This window comes from Lygodium microphyllum, chromosome 14, assembly GCF_053477565.2.
Source record: "Lygodium microphyllum isolate KBCC chromosome 14, Lygodium_microphyllum_v1.1.10, whole genome shotgun sequence".
Lineage (NCBI taxonomy): Eukaryota > Viridiplantae > Streptophyta > Polypodiopsida > Schizaeales > Lygodiaceae > Lygodium > Lygodium microphyllum.
Window position 1 is genome coordinate 16,595,686 of NC_141148.1, and position 17,665 is coordinate 16,613,350.

General features: G+C 43.2%; 1 protein-coding gene across 1 annotated transcript in view; it reads right to left on the reverse strand.

Moving 5' to 3' along the window:
• Nucleotides 1-503: 503 nt before the first annotated feature.
• Nucleotides 504-17,665, reverse strand: part of LOC148025362 (UvrABC system C protein) — a 44,979-nt gene continuing 27,817 nt past the window's right edge. Inside the window, exons 3-4 of the mRNA XM_087692423.1 lie at nucleotides 2,118-2,182; nucleotides 504-754 (exon numbers count right to left, since the gene is read on the reverse strand). Coding sequence (XP_087548549.1) covers nucleotides 722-754; nucleotides 2,118-2,182 — 98 coding nt within the window. The 3' untranslated portion in view covers nucleotides 504-721. The remainder of the gene's footprint in view (nucleotides 755-2,117; nucleotides 2,183-17,665) is intronic.

Genomic DNA, 17,665 nt, shown 5'->3' on the forward strand with positions numbered 1-17,665 from the left:
TCTTACACCAGTGGACTTCATGATTATGGCATTTCAGTCAAAAGAGGTGGTTGATGCCAAGGGTTTCTTATCTTGAAATGAGGCAACAATAGTAGCAATCTTTCTGTAAATTGTGCTAATGATCTTCAGCTGTGTAAAACATACCTCTTAACAGAGTTCTGCGAGGTTTGTGAATCTCAGCTCATAGTATGTGTATGTGAGTTAACCTGTTACACGTCCATATACTACAGTTTGATTATGAATTGTTATCCATGCCAGCTTTATTAAAACTCATGTAACTTTGAGCACAAACTCGCTGTTGATGAGGTTACAAAGTCGCAAAAAAACAAAATTGCAACATATATCATCAAAATGGGAGCATCTTTAAAAGGCCAGAAAATGGCCTGAATACTCCAAAAGATCCGTATTAACTGGCTGCTAACATAGCCAAATCCGTGAACTTAGATCAACCCATGAGTTGATCATGTGTTTGCAACACAAAGCACTAATCCAAACAGCATACGTTGAAGTTCAAAAAGATTTAAGCAGAGCATGAAGTCCATACAAACCTCACCCATCAAAAGAATCCATGCCTAGAAGCTGGTAGGTCAGCTAGACTTGTCATGATTACTACACAACAGAGTTTAATGACAATATACAATGCCCTTATAGCTGGTTAACTTTAAACACAGATCATTTCATCACCCATATTCATGTTCCAAAAAAAAAACCTCTTCCTTTATCACTTCAAGTCATTCCTCGAGCCACTTGATGTCTGCAAACACACACACTGCTTTTAGTGTCACTTAAGACAATTCTGGCTTGAACTATTTAAAGCAAAATATACTACAGTAAGCCTTACTGTGTCATGAGAGAACAATTTTTTTACACTAGTCAAATGACTGTGTGCAAGATCCTAGCAGTAAAATCAAGCAAGAGTTAACATGCTAAGCCAAAATTCCTGGGCTGACTCAACTTTTCCCCGACTCCCAGCCCAGTCAACAGGTAAAATGGACTAATCCAACTCATGATTACGGACCAAAAACAGCCATGCAAAGGCTAGGTTGGCTTTGCAAGGAAGACTAAGACACCATCCAATATTCCTATGATTCGGTTGAAACAATGAGATGCTATCAAAGATGCAAATCTCATGTCATTAGTTTGCATCTGCATGTGGAATCGGGATCCATGCTACATGGATGCTCCATTAGTATGGCAGCACTTATTTTGTCACATGGCCACATTTGAGATTGCTGACTGAATTATGTAAGCTAAGCAAAGTCGATGCACTTCACATGTAGCAATATAAGTTCAGGCTGAATACATTGTGTGCTTGTGAAATCCCTTAAAAGTTGGTTATAAAATGAAAACCAGTTGACCTTTTACACTCAAATCAACACGGCATTGTACAGTGTACTCATTCAGGCATCCACAATTCACAGCAAGCCTAAACTAGAAACTATTTGTTTGCCTTTACCATACTGAAATGGTATGAAAAGCAGAGTTGTGCAAGATGCTTAGCCAAAATTCCTGGGCTGACTCAACTTTTCCCTGACTCCCAGCCCAGTCAACAGGTAAAATGGACTAATCCAACTCATGATTAAGGGCCAAAAACAGCCATGCAAAGGCTAGGTTGGCTTTGCAAGGAAGACTAAGACACCATCCAATATTCCTATGATTCGGTTGAAACAAATGAGAGATGCCATCAAAGATTCAAATCTCATGTTGTTAGTTTACATCTGCATGTGGAGTCGGATCCATGTTACGTGGATGCTCCATTAGTACGTCAGCACTTATTTTGTCACATGGCCACATTTGAGATTACTGACTGAATTATGTAAGCCAAGCAAAGTCGATACTCTTCACATGTAGAAAATATAAGTTCAGGCTGAATACATTGTGTGCTTGTGAAATCCCTTAAAAGTTGACTATAAAATGAAAATCAGTTGACCTTTTATACTCAAATCAATGCGGCATTGTACAGTACTCATTCAGGCATCCACAATTCACAGCAAGCCTAAACTAGAAACTATTTGTTTGCCTTTACCATAAAGAAATGGTATGAAAAGAAGAGTTGTGCAAGATGTGTGTTGGCTTCTTGACAACTAAAACAAGGACTAATTAAGACAGAAACATACCTGAGACTTCAAATCACTTAAGAAGTCTTTCAGTTGGTCTTTTAACTGCTCCGTTTTTTGAGCACCTGATATAAAAATGGAACATCAGAAAGTCAATTGTCTCACAGCTTGAAATCAAAGAGTCATCCACTAAAAATAATTGTTACCTAAGACCAAACCATCATCAGGATCCCTATTGCATGTTGTGAGTGAAAGCTGAAAGGACATCATGTGCAAAAGGGAACACCAGGCAAAAACTAAGATGAATACCCAATTGTAATGAGTTGATGATCACTTACAAATTACATGTTTTGTATCATGTGCAATCTGCATATAAGTTGGTCCAGTAAACAAAATCCAATGGTCACTGACGATGCCTCTAATTGCGCATCTATGCAATGGAAACTTAAGGACAAGTTTTCATCCATGGAATGGACTTTCATTGCCTAGACCTTTTCATGGAAGATATTGCAAATTAGTGTGGGTAAAAAGGATTGTTGATCACGCTCTTCGTCAACACCTACCTGTGATTTATCACTCATGCTCGGATTCTGAGTTGAAGAAGCCATTGAAGACATGATTTGCAGCTACACGGCTTTTTCTCACATCTGTGACATCCACAACAACATCCAAAAGACAATGGTCTCTAATGAATTCCAAGAGTGGCTTGAAGGGGAGTCCACCACTAGCCAACAAGAAGCTAAAACCTTCAATGGTTTTGCTTGGAGGACTTGTGGACAGATGTGAAGGCCTTTGTCATTGTGGTTGCTCCAAAGTGCTTTGCATGACAGAGCCTTTTTTTTTTTGCAAATAATTTTGGACCTTACTTTGGAACTCCCACATGTTATAGCTTATATATAAGATTGTGCACTGTTTAGATTTGCAATTAATTACTTGTCATTTAAATGTTTAATGGGATTATGACAGTTAACTTAATCATGAACAATGGTTCATTGATTAGACGTGATTGATCGGTATGGTACTCTTATGATTCATAAACCTCACAAGTTACTACCTACTGTTTTTGAAATCTAATTGTTTCTTAAGTCGGACTCAAATTTGTTTTCTAAGTCCACATTAAAGTTGTACATAAAGCATAGTTGCCTCCGTACGACATACGAACCTGTCCATACCCTACTGCTCTTACAATACGGTGTGCATATTGTACAATTTTGTATTAAAAAACAGACTAGCTTTTGCCACCGCATCTACATGCATTCCAGCATCACTAGACCATGTCCCAACTACACATTTTATAAATGTTGGCGCCTACATGGCACTGTAGGGAGTATCTAGGCCTTGGATACCACATTCCACCCCCCTTTTCTGGCTGTGCACACCTCACCTAGCACCCCTTGGATTCTAGCCAGCCTTTCAGCCTTGACCCTTCTTTCAACTTTGACTCCTTGACTTCGCACACTTGAAGCTCTAGCCTGGGCCCTTGGATTCCATCATTTCAACCCTTCAACCTTGGAATCCAGCCATGATCTATCTCTATGCTCGAGTCATGAATCCCTCTCTTCTCCCACACTCTTCTCTAGTCTATAAAAGGTGCTCCATGCTTCCAGAATCGACACCAAGTCAGTAAGAATTCTCATCTCCCTCTCCAAAGCTTCACTTGAATCTTTGGCCTTGGCAATCAAGCTTTCACTCTCCTCTCTCTCCTCTCCTCTCCACCCCACCCCCTTCCTCTTCAAGCATAAATCTATCAAGCCTCTCTTACTTCCTCTCTCTCCTTCAAGCATGTCACTCTCCCTCTTTCCCCCAACCCTCTCCCTCTCTCTCAAGAGTCAAGCCTCTCACGCTCCCTCTCTTTCTCAAACACCTCTCTGACTCTCCTCTCCCCCACCCGAACCTCCAAGCTTGAAGCCTCCATCGGCATCATGAGTGACCATAAGAAACCATGATTGAGTGAAATCTTGTATTCAATATCCTAAAGAAAGAGCAATGGAAGAGGATGGTAAAAGCCATTGCCAATGTGGGTCCATGCGAAAGGTGGACCAGTGTCATCTATAACGACATGAGAATAAGAAGATTGATGAAGAGGAAAGGATTTAAAACCCTTGATCCTATTCAAGCCGCATGGACAAAGTGCAGCTCTCCATTCTCACCAACGGATGGAGTGACTGTAAGAAACAGGGCATATCAACATACTCATTTCATGTCCACTTGGCACATACCTTTTGCAAGTCATAGACACCGACATGAGAGGGAGAAAAACAACGGGCACATTCATCTACCGCCACATTCAAAAAGCCATCACTGAGGTATGCATTGTCTTTTTAAAGTTGTTACTTTTATAACTTTTATGTTCCATATTATAATTTATTAAATGATCATGATTCATGAAGCATTCCTCTCTCTCTCTCTCTCTCTCTCTCTCTCTCTCTCTCTACACACACACACACATGCACACACACACACAAACACGTATATATCCTTGAATCTTTTCTAAGCTTGACTCTCTCTCTCTCAACAAAGAACTGTGGTAGTAGGTAGGCCCCTCAAATATGGTACAAGTTGTTACCAACAATCCATCCAATTATTGACACATGGACTGCTTGCTTGAGGCCGAGTTTCCTATGATTGTATGGACTCCATGTGCAAGTCATTGTTTGGACTTACTCATGGAGAACATCAAGAAGCTCAAGCCAGTGAAGAGGGTGGTCCATAAAGCTACATCAGTTGTCACATTCTTCATAGTAAAGGTAAAAGTACTTGCAACGCATTGCGAGCATAGCACACTTCAAATGAAAAAACCACTTCAACTTGATTTGCTTTCATGTGCTTGTTGTCAAAGCGCCTTTATGAGATGCAGTCTACTCTTTGCCAAGCAGTGATATCCACTCTATGGAATGAGTGGAATAAGCGTGAGACAAAAGGAGGCCAAAGCCATGCAACGCTTGTGCCTCAATAAACAATTTTAGCAGAAAATCTGTGCCATTGTGATTGCCATGACTCACTTTTATAGAATGTTGTGTATGAGTGATTGTAAGGGGCCCACCATGGGCCTTCTAATTCACTTCTTCACAGCAACAATGATGGAGGTGCAAGCTTGCACAATGATCACAAAGACACAACATGCATACATTCTAGAGATAGCAATGTAGTAGACAATACAACACACTTCTGTAGCTTGGAGATCCAAGAAAATGCTCCCCCTTGTGAAGGTGAATACATACCCTGAAGTAGACTTTCTGCATTCAGCATGACCAGCATAGTTTGCACCCGTAAAGCCAACGATAGATACCTTCTGCATTCCAAAGTAGATGCACAAATCCTTTGTGCCCTTAAGATATCTCATGATAACTTTCACTGCTTCCTAATACTTACTAGAAGGATGTGCCATGTACCTACTAACCACTCCCACAGCAAATGTTATGTCAAGACGTGTAGCAACCATAGCATACATCAAGCTACCCACAGCTGAAGTATACAAATTCTTGGTCATTTTAACCTTTTCATCATCATATGTAGGGCTGTCCTCCACACTAAGTTTCACATATGGAGGCCATGGTACACCAATTGCTTTCCCCCCCCTCGATATTGAAACGTTGCAAAATCTTGGATACATACTCCTATTGTGACAGATAAAGAAGACCATTCGATCTGCCCCTAAGTATACGCATGCCAAGAATGTGATTTGCCTCACCAAGATCCTTCATGTCAAAATTATTGTGCAGGTTCTACTTCAATGTGTCCAAAGCATGAACATCCCTACCACCAATCAGCATGTCATCCACATACAAAACTAGTATAATAAGGTTGTCATTTACTGTCTTCTTGGTATATACGCAGTGATCCACTTGATTCCTTTAAAATCCTTGAGATTGCATGAATGTATCAAACATATAATACCATTCACGCAATACCTATTTTAGCCATACAAGCTTTTGTTGAGTTTACATACCATCTTTTCCTACCCCTTGGCCACAAAACCTTCTAGATGTTGCATATGTCAGAGTGCAGCGGTGCGGAAGCGTAGGACTGAGAGAGAGAGAACGCAGAGAGAAAAGGGAGAGAAAGAGACAGTGTACAATGAAGATCTGCTGTATAGAGAATGCTGAATACAAAGATATACACGGGCGCAGTGCGCTGGACTGCGTGTCTCCACCTCGACGATGCGACCTGCTGTCCACCTCGAAGTCTGCTGCAGTCTGCACTGTCTGCTGTCTGAAATCTGTGAACAGAGACAGAAATCTGCACGGCACCGGTCTGTAATCTGCGACAGAGAATAGTGGGCAGACTGCTGAAAACGTCAGCAATAAATAGGCGAAAAATCACCTAGAACGGGGCTCAATAATGGGGCGCCGCCTGATAAAAATGGCTGCAGGCAGTCGGACTGCCACGTGGCAGTCCAACTGCACAGTCCGACTGTGCAGCTGGTCCGACTGCTGGACCAGCTGTGCTGCTGCCTAAAAAACAGGCTATGAACTCTAACACCCCCTCTCAGAGCCTGGACAGGGCAGAAGCCTGAGGGATCTGGAATGTTGCCGAAGTAGAGCTTGAGGAAGCGCCTTCGTAAACAAATCCACAAGATTATCCTCCGTCTTGCAATATTCCACAGTGATGGTCTCATCCAGAAGCTTTTCTCGGATGAAGTGGTACTGAATCTCAATGTGCTTCGTCCGGGCATGAAAAACAGGGTTCCTTGCCAAGGCAATGCAACTCTCATTGTCACATCGCAGCAATGTAGGACGAGTCTGGGGGCACCCAAGCTCCTCCAACAATCTCCGAAGCCACACTACCTCGCATGTGGTGGAAGATGCGGCCCGATACTCCACCTCAGTAGACGAAAGGGCTACCGTGGGCTGCTTCTTGCTACTCCATGAAATAACACCGCCACCCAAAGTAAAGCAGTAACCTGTTGTAGACCGCCTGTGGTCCACGTCACCGGCCCAATCCGAGTCGCTCCAACCTGCAAGTACAAGATCTGACCCATCTGTCCCTGCGGGGTAATGAATCCCCAAATCAGACGTCCCCCTCAGATACCGAAGTATCCTCTGAGCAGCCTGCCAATGCACCGTCTTAGGTTCACTCATGAACCCTGCCAAGAGCCCAACAGCAAAACATAGATCAACCCTCGTGTTGAGAAGCCAAATCAAGGACCCTATCAACTGTCGATAGCGGGAAGCATCCGCCAAAGGAGAAGCTGAGTGGGAAGTGGCCTTCCAGTTCGGATCCATAGGAGTAGAGAGGGCCCGACAATCTTCCATCTCAAAAGACACCAAGAGCTCCTATACATATCTCTGTTGGGAGAGAAAAATCCCCCTCTGAGACTGATAAATCTCATGTCCTAAAAAGAAATGGAGTAGCCCCAAATCCGTCATCTCGAGCGTCCGATGTAAAGCTGACTTTGTCTCCTGGACCTACTGTGCATCATCACCTGTGACAATCAAATCATCAACATATAATACAAACAGCACACAACCATCCTCGGAAGTGTGAACATACAACTGCGGATCGGCCTTGGACCGCCGATATCCCAACTGAGTCTGGAGGAACGAATCAATCTTCTCGTTCCAAGCTCGCAGGGCCTGCTTGAGACCATACAGGGCCTTCTTCAACCTGTAGACTTTCCCATCCGAAGAACCAAAGCCAGGAGGCTGCTCAACGTAGATCTCCTCCTTCAAATCACCATTCAGGAAGGCCGACTTCACATCCAGCTGATAAACAGGCCATCTCCTATGGCCAGCCAAAGCAAGAACAGCTCTAATGGTTGCCATACGAGCTGTAGGGGCAAAGGTGTCATGACAGTCAATCCCTGGGCGCTGGGCAAAACCCTTAGCAACAAGGCGAGCCTTGTGCTTATCCAAAGTACCATCACTGAGATATTTGGTCTTGAAGACCCACTTGACTCCAATCACCTTCTTCTTCGGGGGGCGCGGCACGAGTGACCAAGTGCCATTCCTCTCAATAGCCTCCAACTCAGCTTCCATAGCTTTCTTCCATGGGGTGGACTGTAAAGCCTCCTTCACGGAGGTGGGCTCTCGATCCTACATAACTCGGGACATCAAACAATAATTGGAGCAAACAAGCTCCGAAGAATGCGTCTGGTGCCTCCGTGACCGCCGCGGACCATCCTGCGGTTCCCACTCCTCAGGAACCCCCTCGATCCCTGAATCACGGAGTGTGTCACGAGCCCAGCGAGGAGGCCGAACCTCCCCTCGTCGTTCTCCATCAGTAGAAGACTCTGGAATGTCCACCGGTGGTAACTCCTCAGAAGGATCCGGTGGAACAGTAGACTCTGTGTCAGAAACAGAATCATAATCAAACGGCACAGGCTCCAGTGGAACTGTAGAAGGAGCCAAACTCTCCCCTGGATCTCCAAGAACGGGATGCTCCTCACCCGTTGAAGAAGCCGGAACCTCCACAAACCGCACATCACGGCTAGTATATACATCCCGCTTGACGGGATCATACAGTCGGTAGCCTTGGGACTGGGAGCTGTAGCCAACAAATACCTGTTTTCGGGAAGCCGCTTCAAATTTGTCACGGTGAGCCTTGGGAATGTGAACATAGGCATCACACCCAAAGACCCGAAAGTAAGAAACATCTGGCTTCGTCCCAAAATAAGCCTCAAATGGAGTCATCCCTTCCACGGCCGAAGTAGGGGATCGATTAAGGATGTGGACTGCAGTAGCCACAGCCTCGGCCCACAGAACCTGAGGGGTCTGTCGGTGCTCCATCATGGTGCGCGCCATCTCGATCACACTGCGGTTCTTCCGTTCTAGAATACCATTTTCTTGAGGAGTATTGGTATTGGCAAACTCCTGGTGAATTCCTCTATCTGCACAAAACCGAGCAAATTCATTAGACACAAATTCACCTCCCTTGTCGGATCGCAAGGTCTTCAACTTCCGGCCTGATCGGTTCTCCTCAAAGAGAAGCCAATCCTTGAAGTGCGAGAAAGCTTCTGACTTTAGTGCCAAAAAATAGGCCCATGTCATCCTGCTGTAGTCATCCACTATCAGCATGAAGTACGAGCTCCCACGCAGGGACTCATTCCTCATAGGGCCACATAGATCCGTAGATACTAGCTCCATCGGTGAAGTAGACCGCCGCGAAGCTGTGTGGGGAATGGCATCCCGATGCTGCTTCCCCCGTATGCAGGAGACACATGGCTGCTGGCTCACCACTATATCCGGCAACCCTCGAACAAGCTGTCCACGTGACGTCTTCCGAAGATAGTCATAGTTCAGGTGACCAAACCGAGCATGCCATAACTCAAATTGTGACTGTGAGGTAAGAAGAAGAGAAGAGAGGGCAGTGGAAGACTTCAGTTTGTAAATGCCGTTCTCCTCATATCCAGATGATAGAACCTTCCTCGATTCACGATCAAGGACTCGCACAGTAGAACTGTCAAATTCCACCAAAAGACCAAGGGAGCAAATCTTATGAACTGAAAGGAGATGGTACCCCAATCCTGGTACATGCAAAACCTCTGAGGTATGGGTGCCACCTCGTCCATCCGGAATAAGCTGCATCTTACCCCGACCTGCAATAGAAACTGAAGAGCTGTCTCCAATGAGAACCTGCCCACGCGAAGGTCCCAGCTGGGCAACACCATCTGATGAAGGAGTCATGTGCCGTGAGGCACCACTATCAATAATCCACTCTCGAGATTGGGGAGCCGCCATCGCAGCATCAGAAGCATTTGGTGAAGCGTCCTTTATGACAACTAAATGTAGAAATGCAGCTAATGAGGGTGCAGCCACCGCTCCAGAATCCTTGGTTTCCTTCTTCTTGGTGTCCTTCGAGTCTTTGTCAGGGCAATCCTTCTTCCAATGGCCAGTCTTTCCACAAATATGGCATGTGGAGTCTTTGTCCTTGTCCTTCTCCTTGTCCTTCTTGGACTTGTTATCCCCCTTCTTTTTCTTTTGGTCCTTCCCCTTCTTCTGAGAGGCTTGACCTGTCAACGCCTCCGTCTTGGAAGCATTCTGTCCCTTTAACTGTTCCTCTTGGTCCAAGACCATAGGAACCAACTCTTCCCACCGAAGAGTAGACTCTCGCCCCGAAGCAATAAGGGCAGAGTAAAATGTACCGAATCGTGGCGGCAACTGGGACAAGAGTGTAATCGCCATGTCTTCGGAGGAAATTGCCTTCCCCGCATTCTGAACCTGCATCTGTAGCTGCCTTAGCTTGTTAATGTGTTCCCTTAGCGAAGAAGACTTATTGACGGACAAGGTCCGCATCTGTACCTCCAAAGAAACCCTCTTCATCAGGGTCATCCGATTGTACATTTGATCAAGCTCCAGCCATATCTCACGAGCCACCGTCAAGTGCTCGATGTGAGCGATCACGGCTGTAGTGCATGATAGAAAGAGAAAGGATCGAATCCTGGCATTCAGTTTGTCCCAATGAGACTGGGCCCTGGCCAACTCTGCACGAGCATCGGAAGAGAGTTTGGACTCATCTCTTACCGAAGGCCAGTCAATATCTTCCTGTACCAACTCCGCCAAATCATAGGACTCCAGAATGGCCAACATCATAACGCGCCAAATGCGGTAGTTGTCGCCGTCGAGCTTCTGATCTGTAGGAAGAGCCGGTAGGACAGGCACCTTCCGGTCCATAATCGCCTGGAACTCCAAGTCCATCTCTGTAGACATCTTCACCTGCAATGCCTTCTCAAACGCAAAAGCAGCCCCCTCTGACTGGGTAAACTCAGCCTGCTAAGGCTCTTCCGCGTCCCGAAGCTTCTTCACCCGCCGGAGGCGATGAAAAAGCAAAACCTGCACTTTTAGGTTGAAAACTCAAACTTTCTCCGCGTAAAACAGCAGTAAACAGCAGCAAATCCACCACCTGTACTCCTTTCCTGTGCGCCCACACTCGTTTCAGCCTTGTTTCAAGGCGCAGCCCTCCTGTCTGCCCTTAAAGGCAAAAAAAAGCAAATTTGTGTCGCGATGGAAACTCCACTTCAGGTTGATTCTGCGCTCAGTCAGCCCTCAAACACTGCTCTGATACCATATCAAAGTGCAGCGGTGCGGAAGCGTAGGACTGAGAGAGAGAGAACGCAGAGAGAAAAGGGAGAGAAAGAGACAGTGTACAATGAAGATCTGCTGTATAGAGAATGCTGAATACAAAGATATACACGGGCGCAGTGCGCTGGACTGCGTGTCTCCACCTCGACGATGCGACCTGCTGTCCACCTCGAAGTCTGCTGCAGTCTGCACTGTCTGCTGTCTGAAATCTGTGAACAGAGACAGAAATCTGCACGGCACCGGTCTGTAATCTGCGACAGAGAATAGTGGGCAGACTGCTGAAAACGTCAGCAATAAATAGGCGAAAAATCACCTAGAACGGGGCTCAAAAATGGGGCGCAGCCTAATAAAAATGGCTGCAGGCAGTTGGACTGCCACGTGGCAGTCCGACTGCACAGTCCGACTGTGCAGCTGGTCCGACTGCTGGACCAGCTGTGCCGCTGCCTAAAAAACAGGCTATGAACTCTAACAGCATATATATGTCCTCATCCAGATCACCATGTAAGAAATTAGTCTTTACATCCATCTATATGAGGTCCATATTCTCACATGCAACCAAGCCCAATATGGTTTGCAAAGTAGTCATCTTAACTACAAAAGAAAAGATCTCGTCAAAGTCAATCCCATATTCCTACTTGTAAACCTTTGCAACAAGTCGTGCTTTGTACTTTGCTAAGAAACCAAAAGTGACCTTCATCTTGTAAACCCATTTACATGGTAGGGCTTTTTGCCCTTTGGACAAATGCACCAAATTCCAAGTATCGTTCTTCTTTAGAGATTCCATCTCTCACAGTATAGCTTTATGCCATTTCTTACTGTCCTCTTTGTCCATTATTTCCTTGAAGCATAAGTTCACCACAGTCTATTAACATCACATAATCAATAATATAATTTGTACCAAGGACAAATCTATCTGGTTGTTTAGTATTTTTGGTCAACCTACGGACCTAATGATTAGTGTTTGTTGGCTATTCAACGTGCAAATCTGCATAACACCTTGCTATTCAAATGGTTTCGCATGTTGTCCTGCCTATTCCAACTATTCTAATGGTACATTTTCTTGTTGAAACTGTGGTATCTCATGGTCAACTTCTCGTTGATCAATTTCAGCATCATTCCCTATATTTATAGGGTCATTTGCAGTAGGTATTTGTTGTTGTACAGCAAGCACTCTTTCCTATCCTACATGTATTTCTTCTCAAAACACAATTCTTCTGATTTCCTCAATCTTTTCGGGCTATTTATGCATACGATCTTCCCGGAAGATAACATCATTGCCGCGTACAATTTTCCTTTTCTCAAGATCCCATAGTCTATATCCATTTCACTCTCATCACTATATCCTAGGAAAATGCATTTATAGGACTTTGGCTCCAATTTGTTGTGTTGTTCCTTATGTATGTTCACAAATGTCTCGTAGCCAAACACTCTCAAGTGTGCATACAAAGGTGGCTTATCCGACCACACTTCTCGAGGGACTCTCCCCCCCAAAGACCTGTTCGGTAACCAATTTATCAAGTGTACGTGAAACCGCTCTATGACTCACATAAAGCAATAGTTCTTTCAATTAATACATGGTCTTTTCACATACACACAAGCAGAGACCTCACTCCCTCGCTTAACACCAGATTCGCCCCGTAGTCCGGCGCCCCTTTCGGTATTTCTTTATCAATTAAAAGATGGAAAGTTACAAAAAAGAAATGTTCCAAAGTACAAAACCTGTGAACAATTGGCTTTCATCTTTTTTGAGCATATTTGAGCTGCATAAGGACAGTACAACATATCTAGAACAACATCCCATGTAGGAAAACACTTTCTGTGAGCATAACTCAATAATTCAAGTGCAGAATTGCAATCTACAGAACTCTGTATTTACTATTTTTTTTTTACTGTCCAACATATCCAGAACAACATCCCAAGTAGGAAAACATTTTCTGTGAGCATAACTCAATAATTCAAGTGCAGAATTGCAATCTACAAGACTCTGTATTTACTATTTTAACTTGTTTCTTGACCTGTTCTCAGCCTTATTCCATTCCAAATCTGTTCCGTACCAGTTGGACTACAAGCCCTTTGACCCTGGCATCATTCCAACAGTAAAACAGTCCGACAAACACCACTAAATCAGAGCTGAAAACACTATTTCCGTGTGGTGTGATCATCACTTTCTTTAGTTCCTGCATTGGAGAAGCTATCAGCTGCTCCTGAACCTGGACGATGAGGCTCTTGCCTCAGCAAAAGTGCAAAGAAAACACAGAACTGTTCATTCGATGGAATCAGCCCATCATGCAAAGCATTTCCTCTGAGAATACAGAGAGAGTTGACCAGAGGAAGCAAGCTCTACCTCCGTACATGAGTCTGAGACGAAGAAGTACTCTCCATAGCTGATGTACTTGCAACAATCTGCCCTTAGCCCTTGAAAACTTTACTCTCAAATCTGCCCCTCCTGCCTATTACGTTTTTTTTTTAATGCTCTCTTTCTCTTTTGGGAATTTGTGCCCAAATTGTAAAACATGGCATATGTATAACAATTTTCCCGTTTAAACCTTCCGGTCTAAAATTCTCCATGATCGTTGCAAAATTTGACCTCGGCACAAACCAGAGAATTAATCCTCGTATAAAAACAAAGATAATGACACGAACAAATTCTGGGGTCCAAAAATAGTAACTCCCTAAATTTTAGGGATGGTGACCCCTGCATTTTTCAAGTTGTTGTGAGCAATTTTTATCATTGCAACCACATTAAAAAGTGTAATGTGGCTCAGTTACGATAACTTTTATTCCGTGAGCATTCTCACATGTGCATCTTCTGTCTTGGCCAGGCTCATTATCCTGCACCATCTGTCACCAGGTGGTGATACTTTTTACAGTTGCTTTTCTTATTTACTTATATAAATATTTTATTTTTCTTTTCTTTTGTTGCTGTTGCTTTTTACCCCCAGAGTTCTCTTGGAATAAGCGGGATCTTTGCATGGCTAGAAGAGGCAGCCATTGGGATAAATTGGACTAATGATTTGTCTAAGCCTTAGGACCGGTTCCATATTGAATGGGCACTGAAGAATAGAATGCCTATGGTTTGGGACTGTGTGCTTAGCCACTGAAAATGGTGCAGCACAATGAGCCTGGCCAAAATAGAAGATGCACATGTAAGAATACTCACGGAATAAAAGTCATTGTAACTGAGCCACATTACACTTTTGATGTAGTCGCAATGATAAAAGTTGCACAGAACAACTTGAGGAATGCAAGGGTCACTATCCCTAAAATTTAGGAAATTACTATTTTTGGACCCTAGAATCTGTTCGCGTCATTGTCTTCGTTTTTACACAAGGATTAATTCTTTGGTCTGTGCTGAGGTCAAATTTTGCACCAATCATGGATAATTTTAGACCGGAAGGTTTAAACGGGAAAATTGTTACATATATGCCATGTGGCACAAATTCCCGAGAGAGAGAGAGAGAGAGAGAGAGAGAGAGAGAGAGCATTAAAAAAAACGTAATAGATATAAGGGGCAGATGGGAGAATGAAGTTTTGAGGAGCTAAGGGTAGATTGCTGCAAGAAAACCAGCCATGGAGAGTACTTCTATGTCTCAGACTCAAGCATGGAGGTAGAGCTTGCTCCTTTTGATCACCTCTCTCTCTATTCTCAAAAGAAATGCTTTGCAAGATGGATTGATTCCATCGAAGGTACAATTCTGTGTTTTCTTTGCTCATGCTAAATAAAAACAGTGAACTCTGTTCATGCTGAATGAGGACAGTGAACTCTCCACATGCCGAATCGTAAGAACAGTGAACTCTGTCCATGCTGAATAAGAACAGTGAAATCTGCTCATGCTGAATAAGAACAATGAACTCTATTCATGCTGAATGAGGACAGTGAACTCTGCACATGCTGAATCGTAAGAACAGTGAACTCTGTTCATGCTGAATGAGAACAGTGAACTCTGCACATGCTGAATCGTAAGAACAATGAACTCTGCTCATGTTGAATAAGAACAGTGAACTCTGCTCATGCTGAATGAGGACAGTGAACTCTGCACATGCTGAATCGTAAGAACAGTGAGCTCTGCTCATGCTGAAGAAGAACAGTGAACTCTGCACATGCTGAACAGTAAGCACAGTGTGCTGGACAGTAAGAACAGTGAATTCTGCACATGCTAGACAGTAAGGGATGTTGATCTAGACATGTTGTATTGTTCCTATGCAGCTGGGATTTACTTAGAAGATATGAAAACCAACTGTTCACAAGTTATGTATTTTGGAACATTACCATTTTTGTAATTTTCTATCTTTTAATTGATAAAGAAATACCGAGAGGGGTGCCAGTCTTCGGGGCCAATCTGGTGTTGAGCGAGGGAGAGATGTCTCTATTTATGTGTGTGTGTATAAAGTCCAAGTGTTAATTGAAGAAACTACCGCTTTATGTGAGTCATAGACCGCTTGCACCATCTCCAGTGGCTCGAGCACACAATCCCACACCACTATCATTCTATTCTTCAGTGCCTATTCAATATGGAACCGGTCCCAAGGCTCAAACAAACCATTAGTCCAATTTATCCCAATGACTGCCTCTTCTGGCCATGCAAAGATCCCGACTTAATCCAAGAGAACTCTGGGGGTAAAAAGCAACAGCAACTAAATAAAAGAAAAATAAAATATTTATATAAGTGAATAAGGAAAGCGATTGCAAAAAGTATCACCACCTAGTGGCATACCCCCCTCTTGAAAGAAGCAAGCGACCTTGATTGCATGCCACATGTGCTAATAGATGACACAGGACGATAACAAGATTCTCCATGTTACTAGTGCCATCGCATGTATCAATTGCTAACAAATGACACGGAGCAATGGTAGGAGTTTTCCCACTACCATTTGTGCCATTGCAAGTTCAATGTCTCACATAGGTGGAGAATCACATCCTGTATCCAACTATGGTTACTAGGAGCCTTTCTAATATACATGTTTCCGGATGCGACACAGGGCGATAGCATGTATCCCCAAACTACTAGTGTCACAACATGTATAATCATTCAACTAAAGTGTAACAAATACAACTTCAAAGCACTAAGATTTCATTCAATGATACACATGTTAATGCTAAGTATAAACATACATTGTGCATTATTCAATGAGATGCAGTATTTAACTATACAATAGAGAATGTACATTGCTTCAAAAAGCATTCTGAGTCACTATAGGTTCTGGCAAGAAAGCTTCTCGGTAAAGTTACAATAATTGAGGCGAATCTGCCAATTCAGCCTCTTCCATCCATTTGGCATCCATTGGTGAATAGTTCTTGAACTTCACCAAAAATCTTCTTATAACTCTACCTTTCACTTTCCTATCCTTATGTGCCAAGATCTACTCAGAAACTAAAATCCCATCTAATTCCTCTACTTCAGGCTGTTCCTCTTGAACCATATCTTTTGGCACTTCACCAATAAAAGACCTCAATAGGCTCACATGGAATGCATTATGAATTTTCCAATTCTCTGGCAATTTAAACCTATATGCCACGTCATTGATCTTCTCTAAGACTTGAAAAGGGCCCTAGTAACGCATGCTCAGCTTTGGAAACAACGTTCCTTGCAATTCTGTTTTCTCAAACGTGCTTTTTCAAAACGCATTAAGACCCAATCATTGTTTTTGAACAAGAGTTCCCAACGATAACTATCAGCAAGTCTTTTCAGTTTAGCTTGTGACTTTTCTAAGGCATACTTGACCTTTTTATATGCTTCTTCCCAATCTTTTACATAATGATCTACTTCAAAAATGTTTCTTTTTGTCTGCGAAATGAAAGGCAGTTTCTTTCCACCTTCCACAATATCAAAAGGTGCTTTGCCAGTAGATGAGTGCACTATATTATTGTATACATACTCAACCAATGGCAAGTAGTGTTCCCAAGAAGTCTTATGATCTGAAACACAATACTTCAGTAGATCTAAAACAGTCGAATTTGCTTCTTCAGACTGTCCATCAGTTTGTGGATGGAAAGAAGATGAAAATTTCAGCGTAGTGCCCATGTTTTCAAACAATGCTTTCCAAAACAAGCTAGTCATTCTTGGGTCTTTGTCACTGACAATTGACCGTGGCATTCCATGGAACTTGAAGATATTATGCATAAATATCTTTACCATGTGTTCTAACTTAACATTTTTCCTTACAGGAATGAAATGTGCATGTTTGTTGAATCTGCAAATGATAGTCCAGATTCCATCATTCCCTGAAGAAGCTCATGGAAGATCAAAAATGAAATCCATGGCAATACTTTTCCATGGCCTTTTTGGAATAGGCATTGGTTGCAATAACCTTGGTGCCTTCTGTCTATCAAATTTGACCTTTTGGCATACAAGGCAAGATCTGACATATGCATCAACATTAGATCTCAAGGCTGGCCAATAGAAGAAAATCTCTACCACTTTGACTGTAGCATCTATACCACGATGTCCTGCATACGGTGGAGCATGACTTTCTAATAAAACTTTTAGCCTTAGCTGTTTTGTAACGCATAGTCTTCCATCCATCATGATAAAACCTTCTTTGAACACATAATGATCATGACGTTGGCCATTGATCAACTGTTCATAG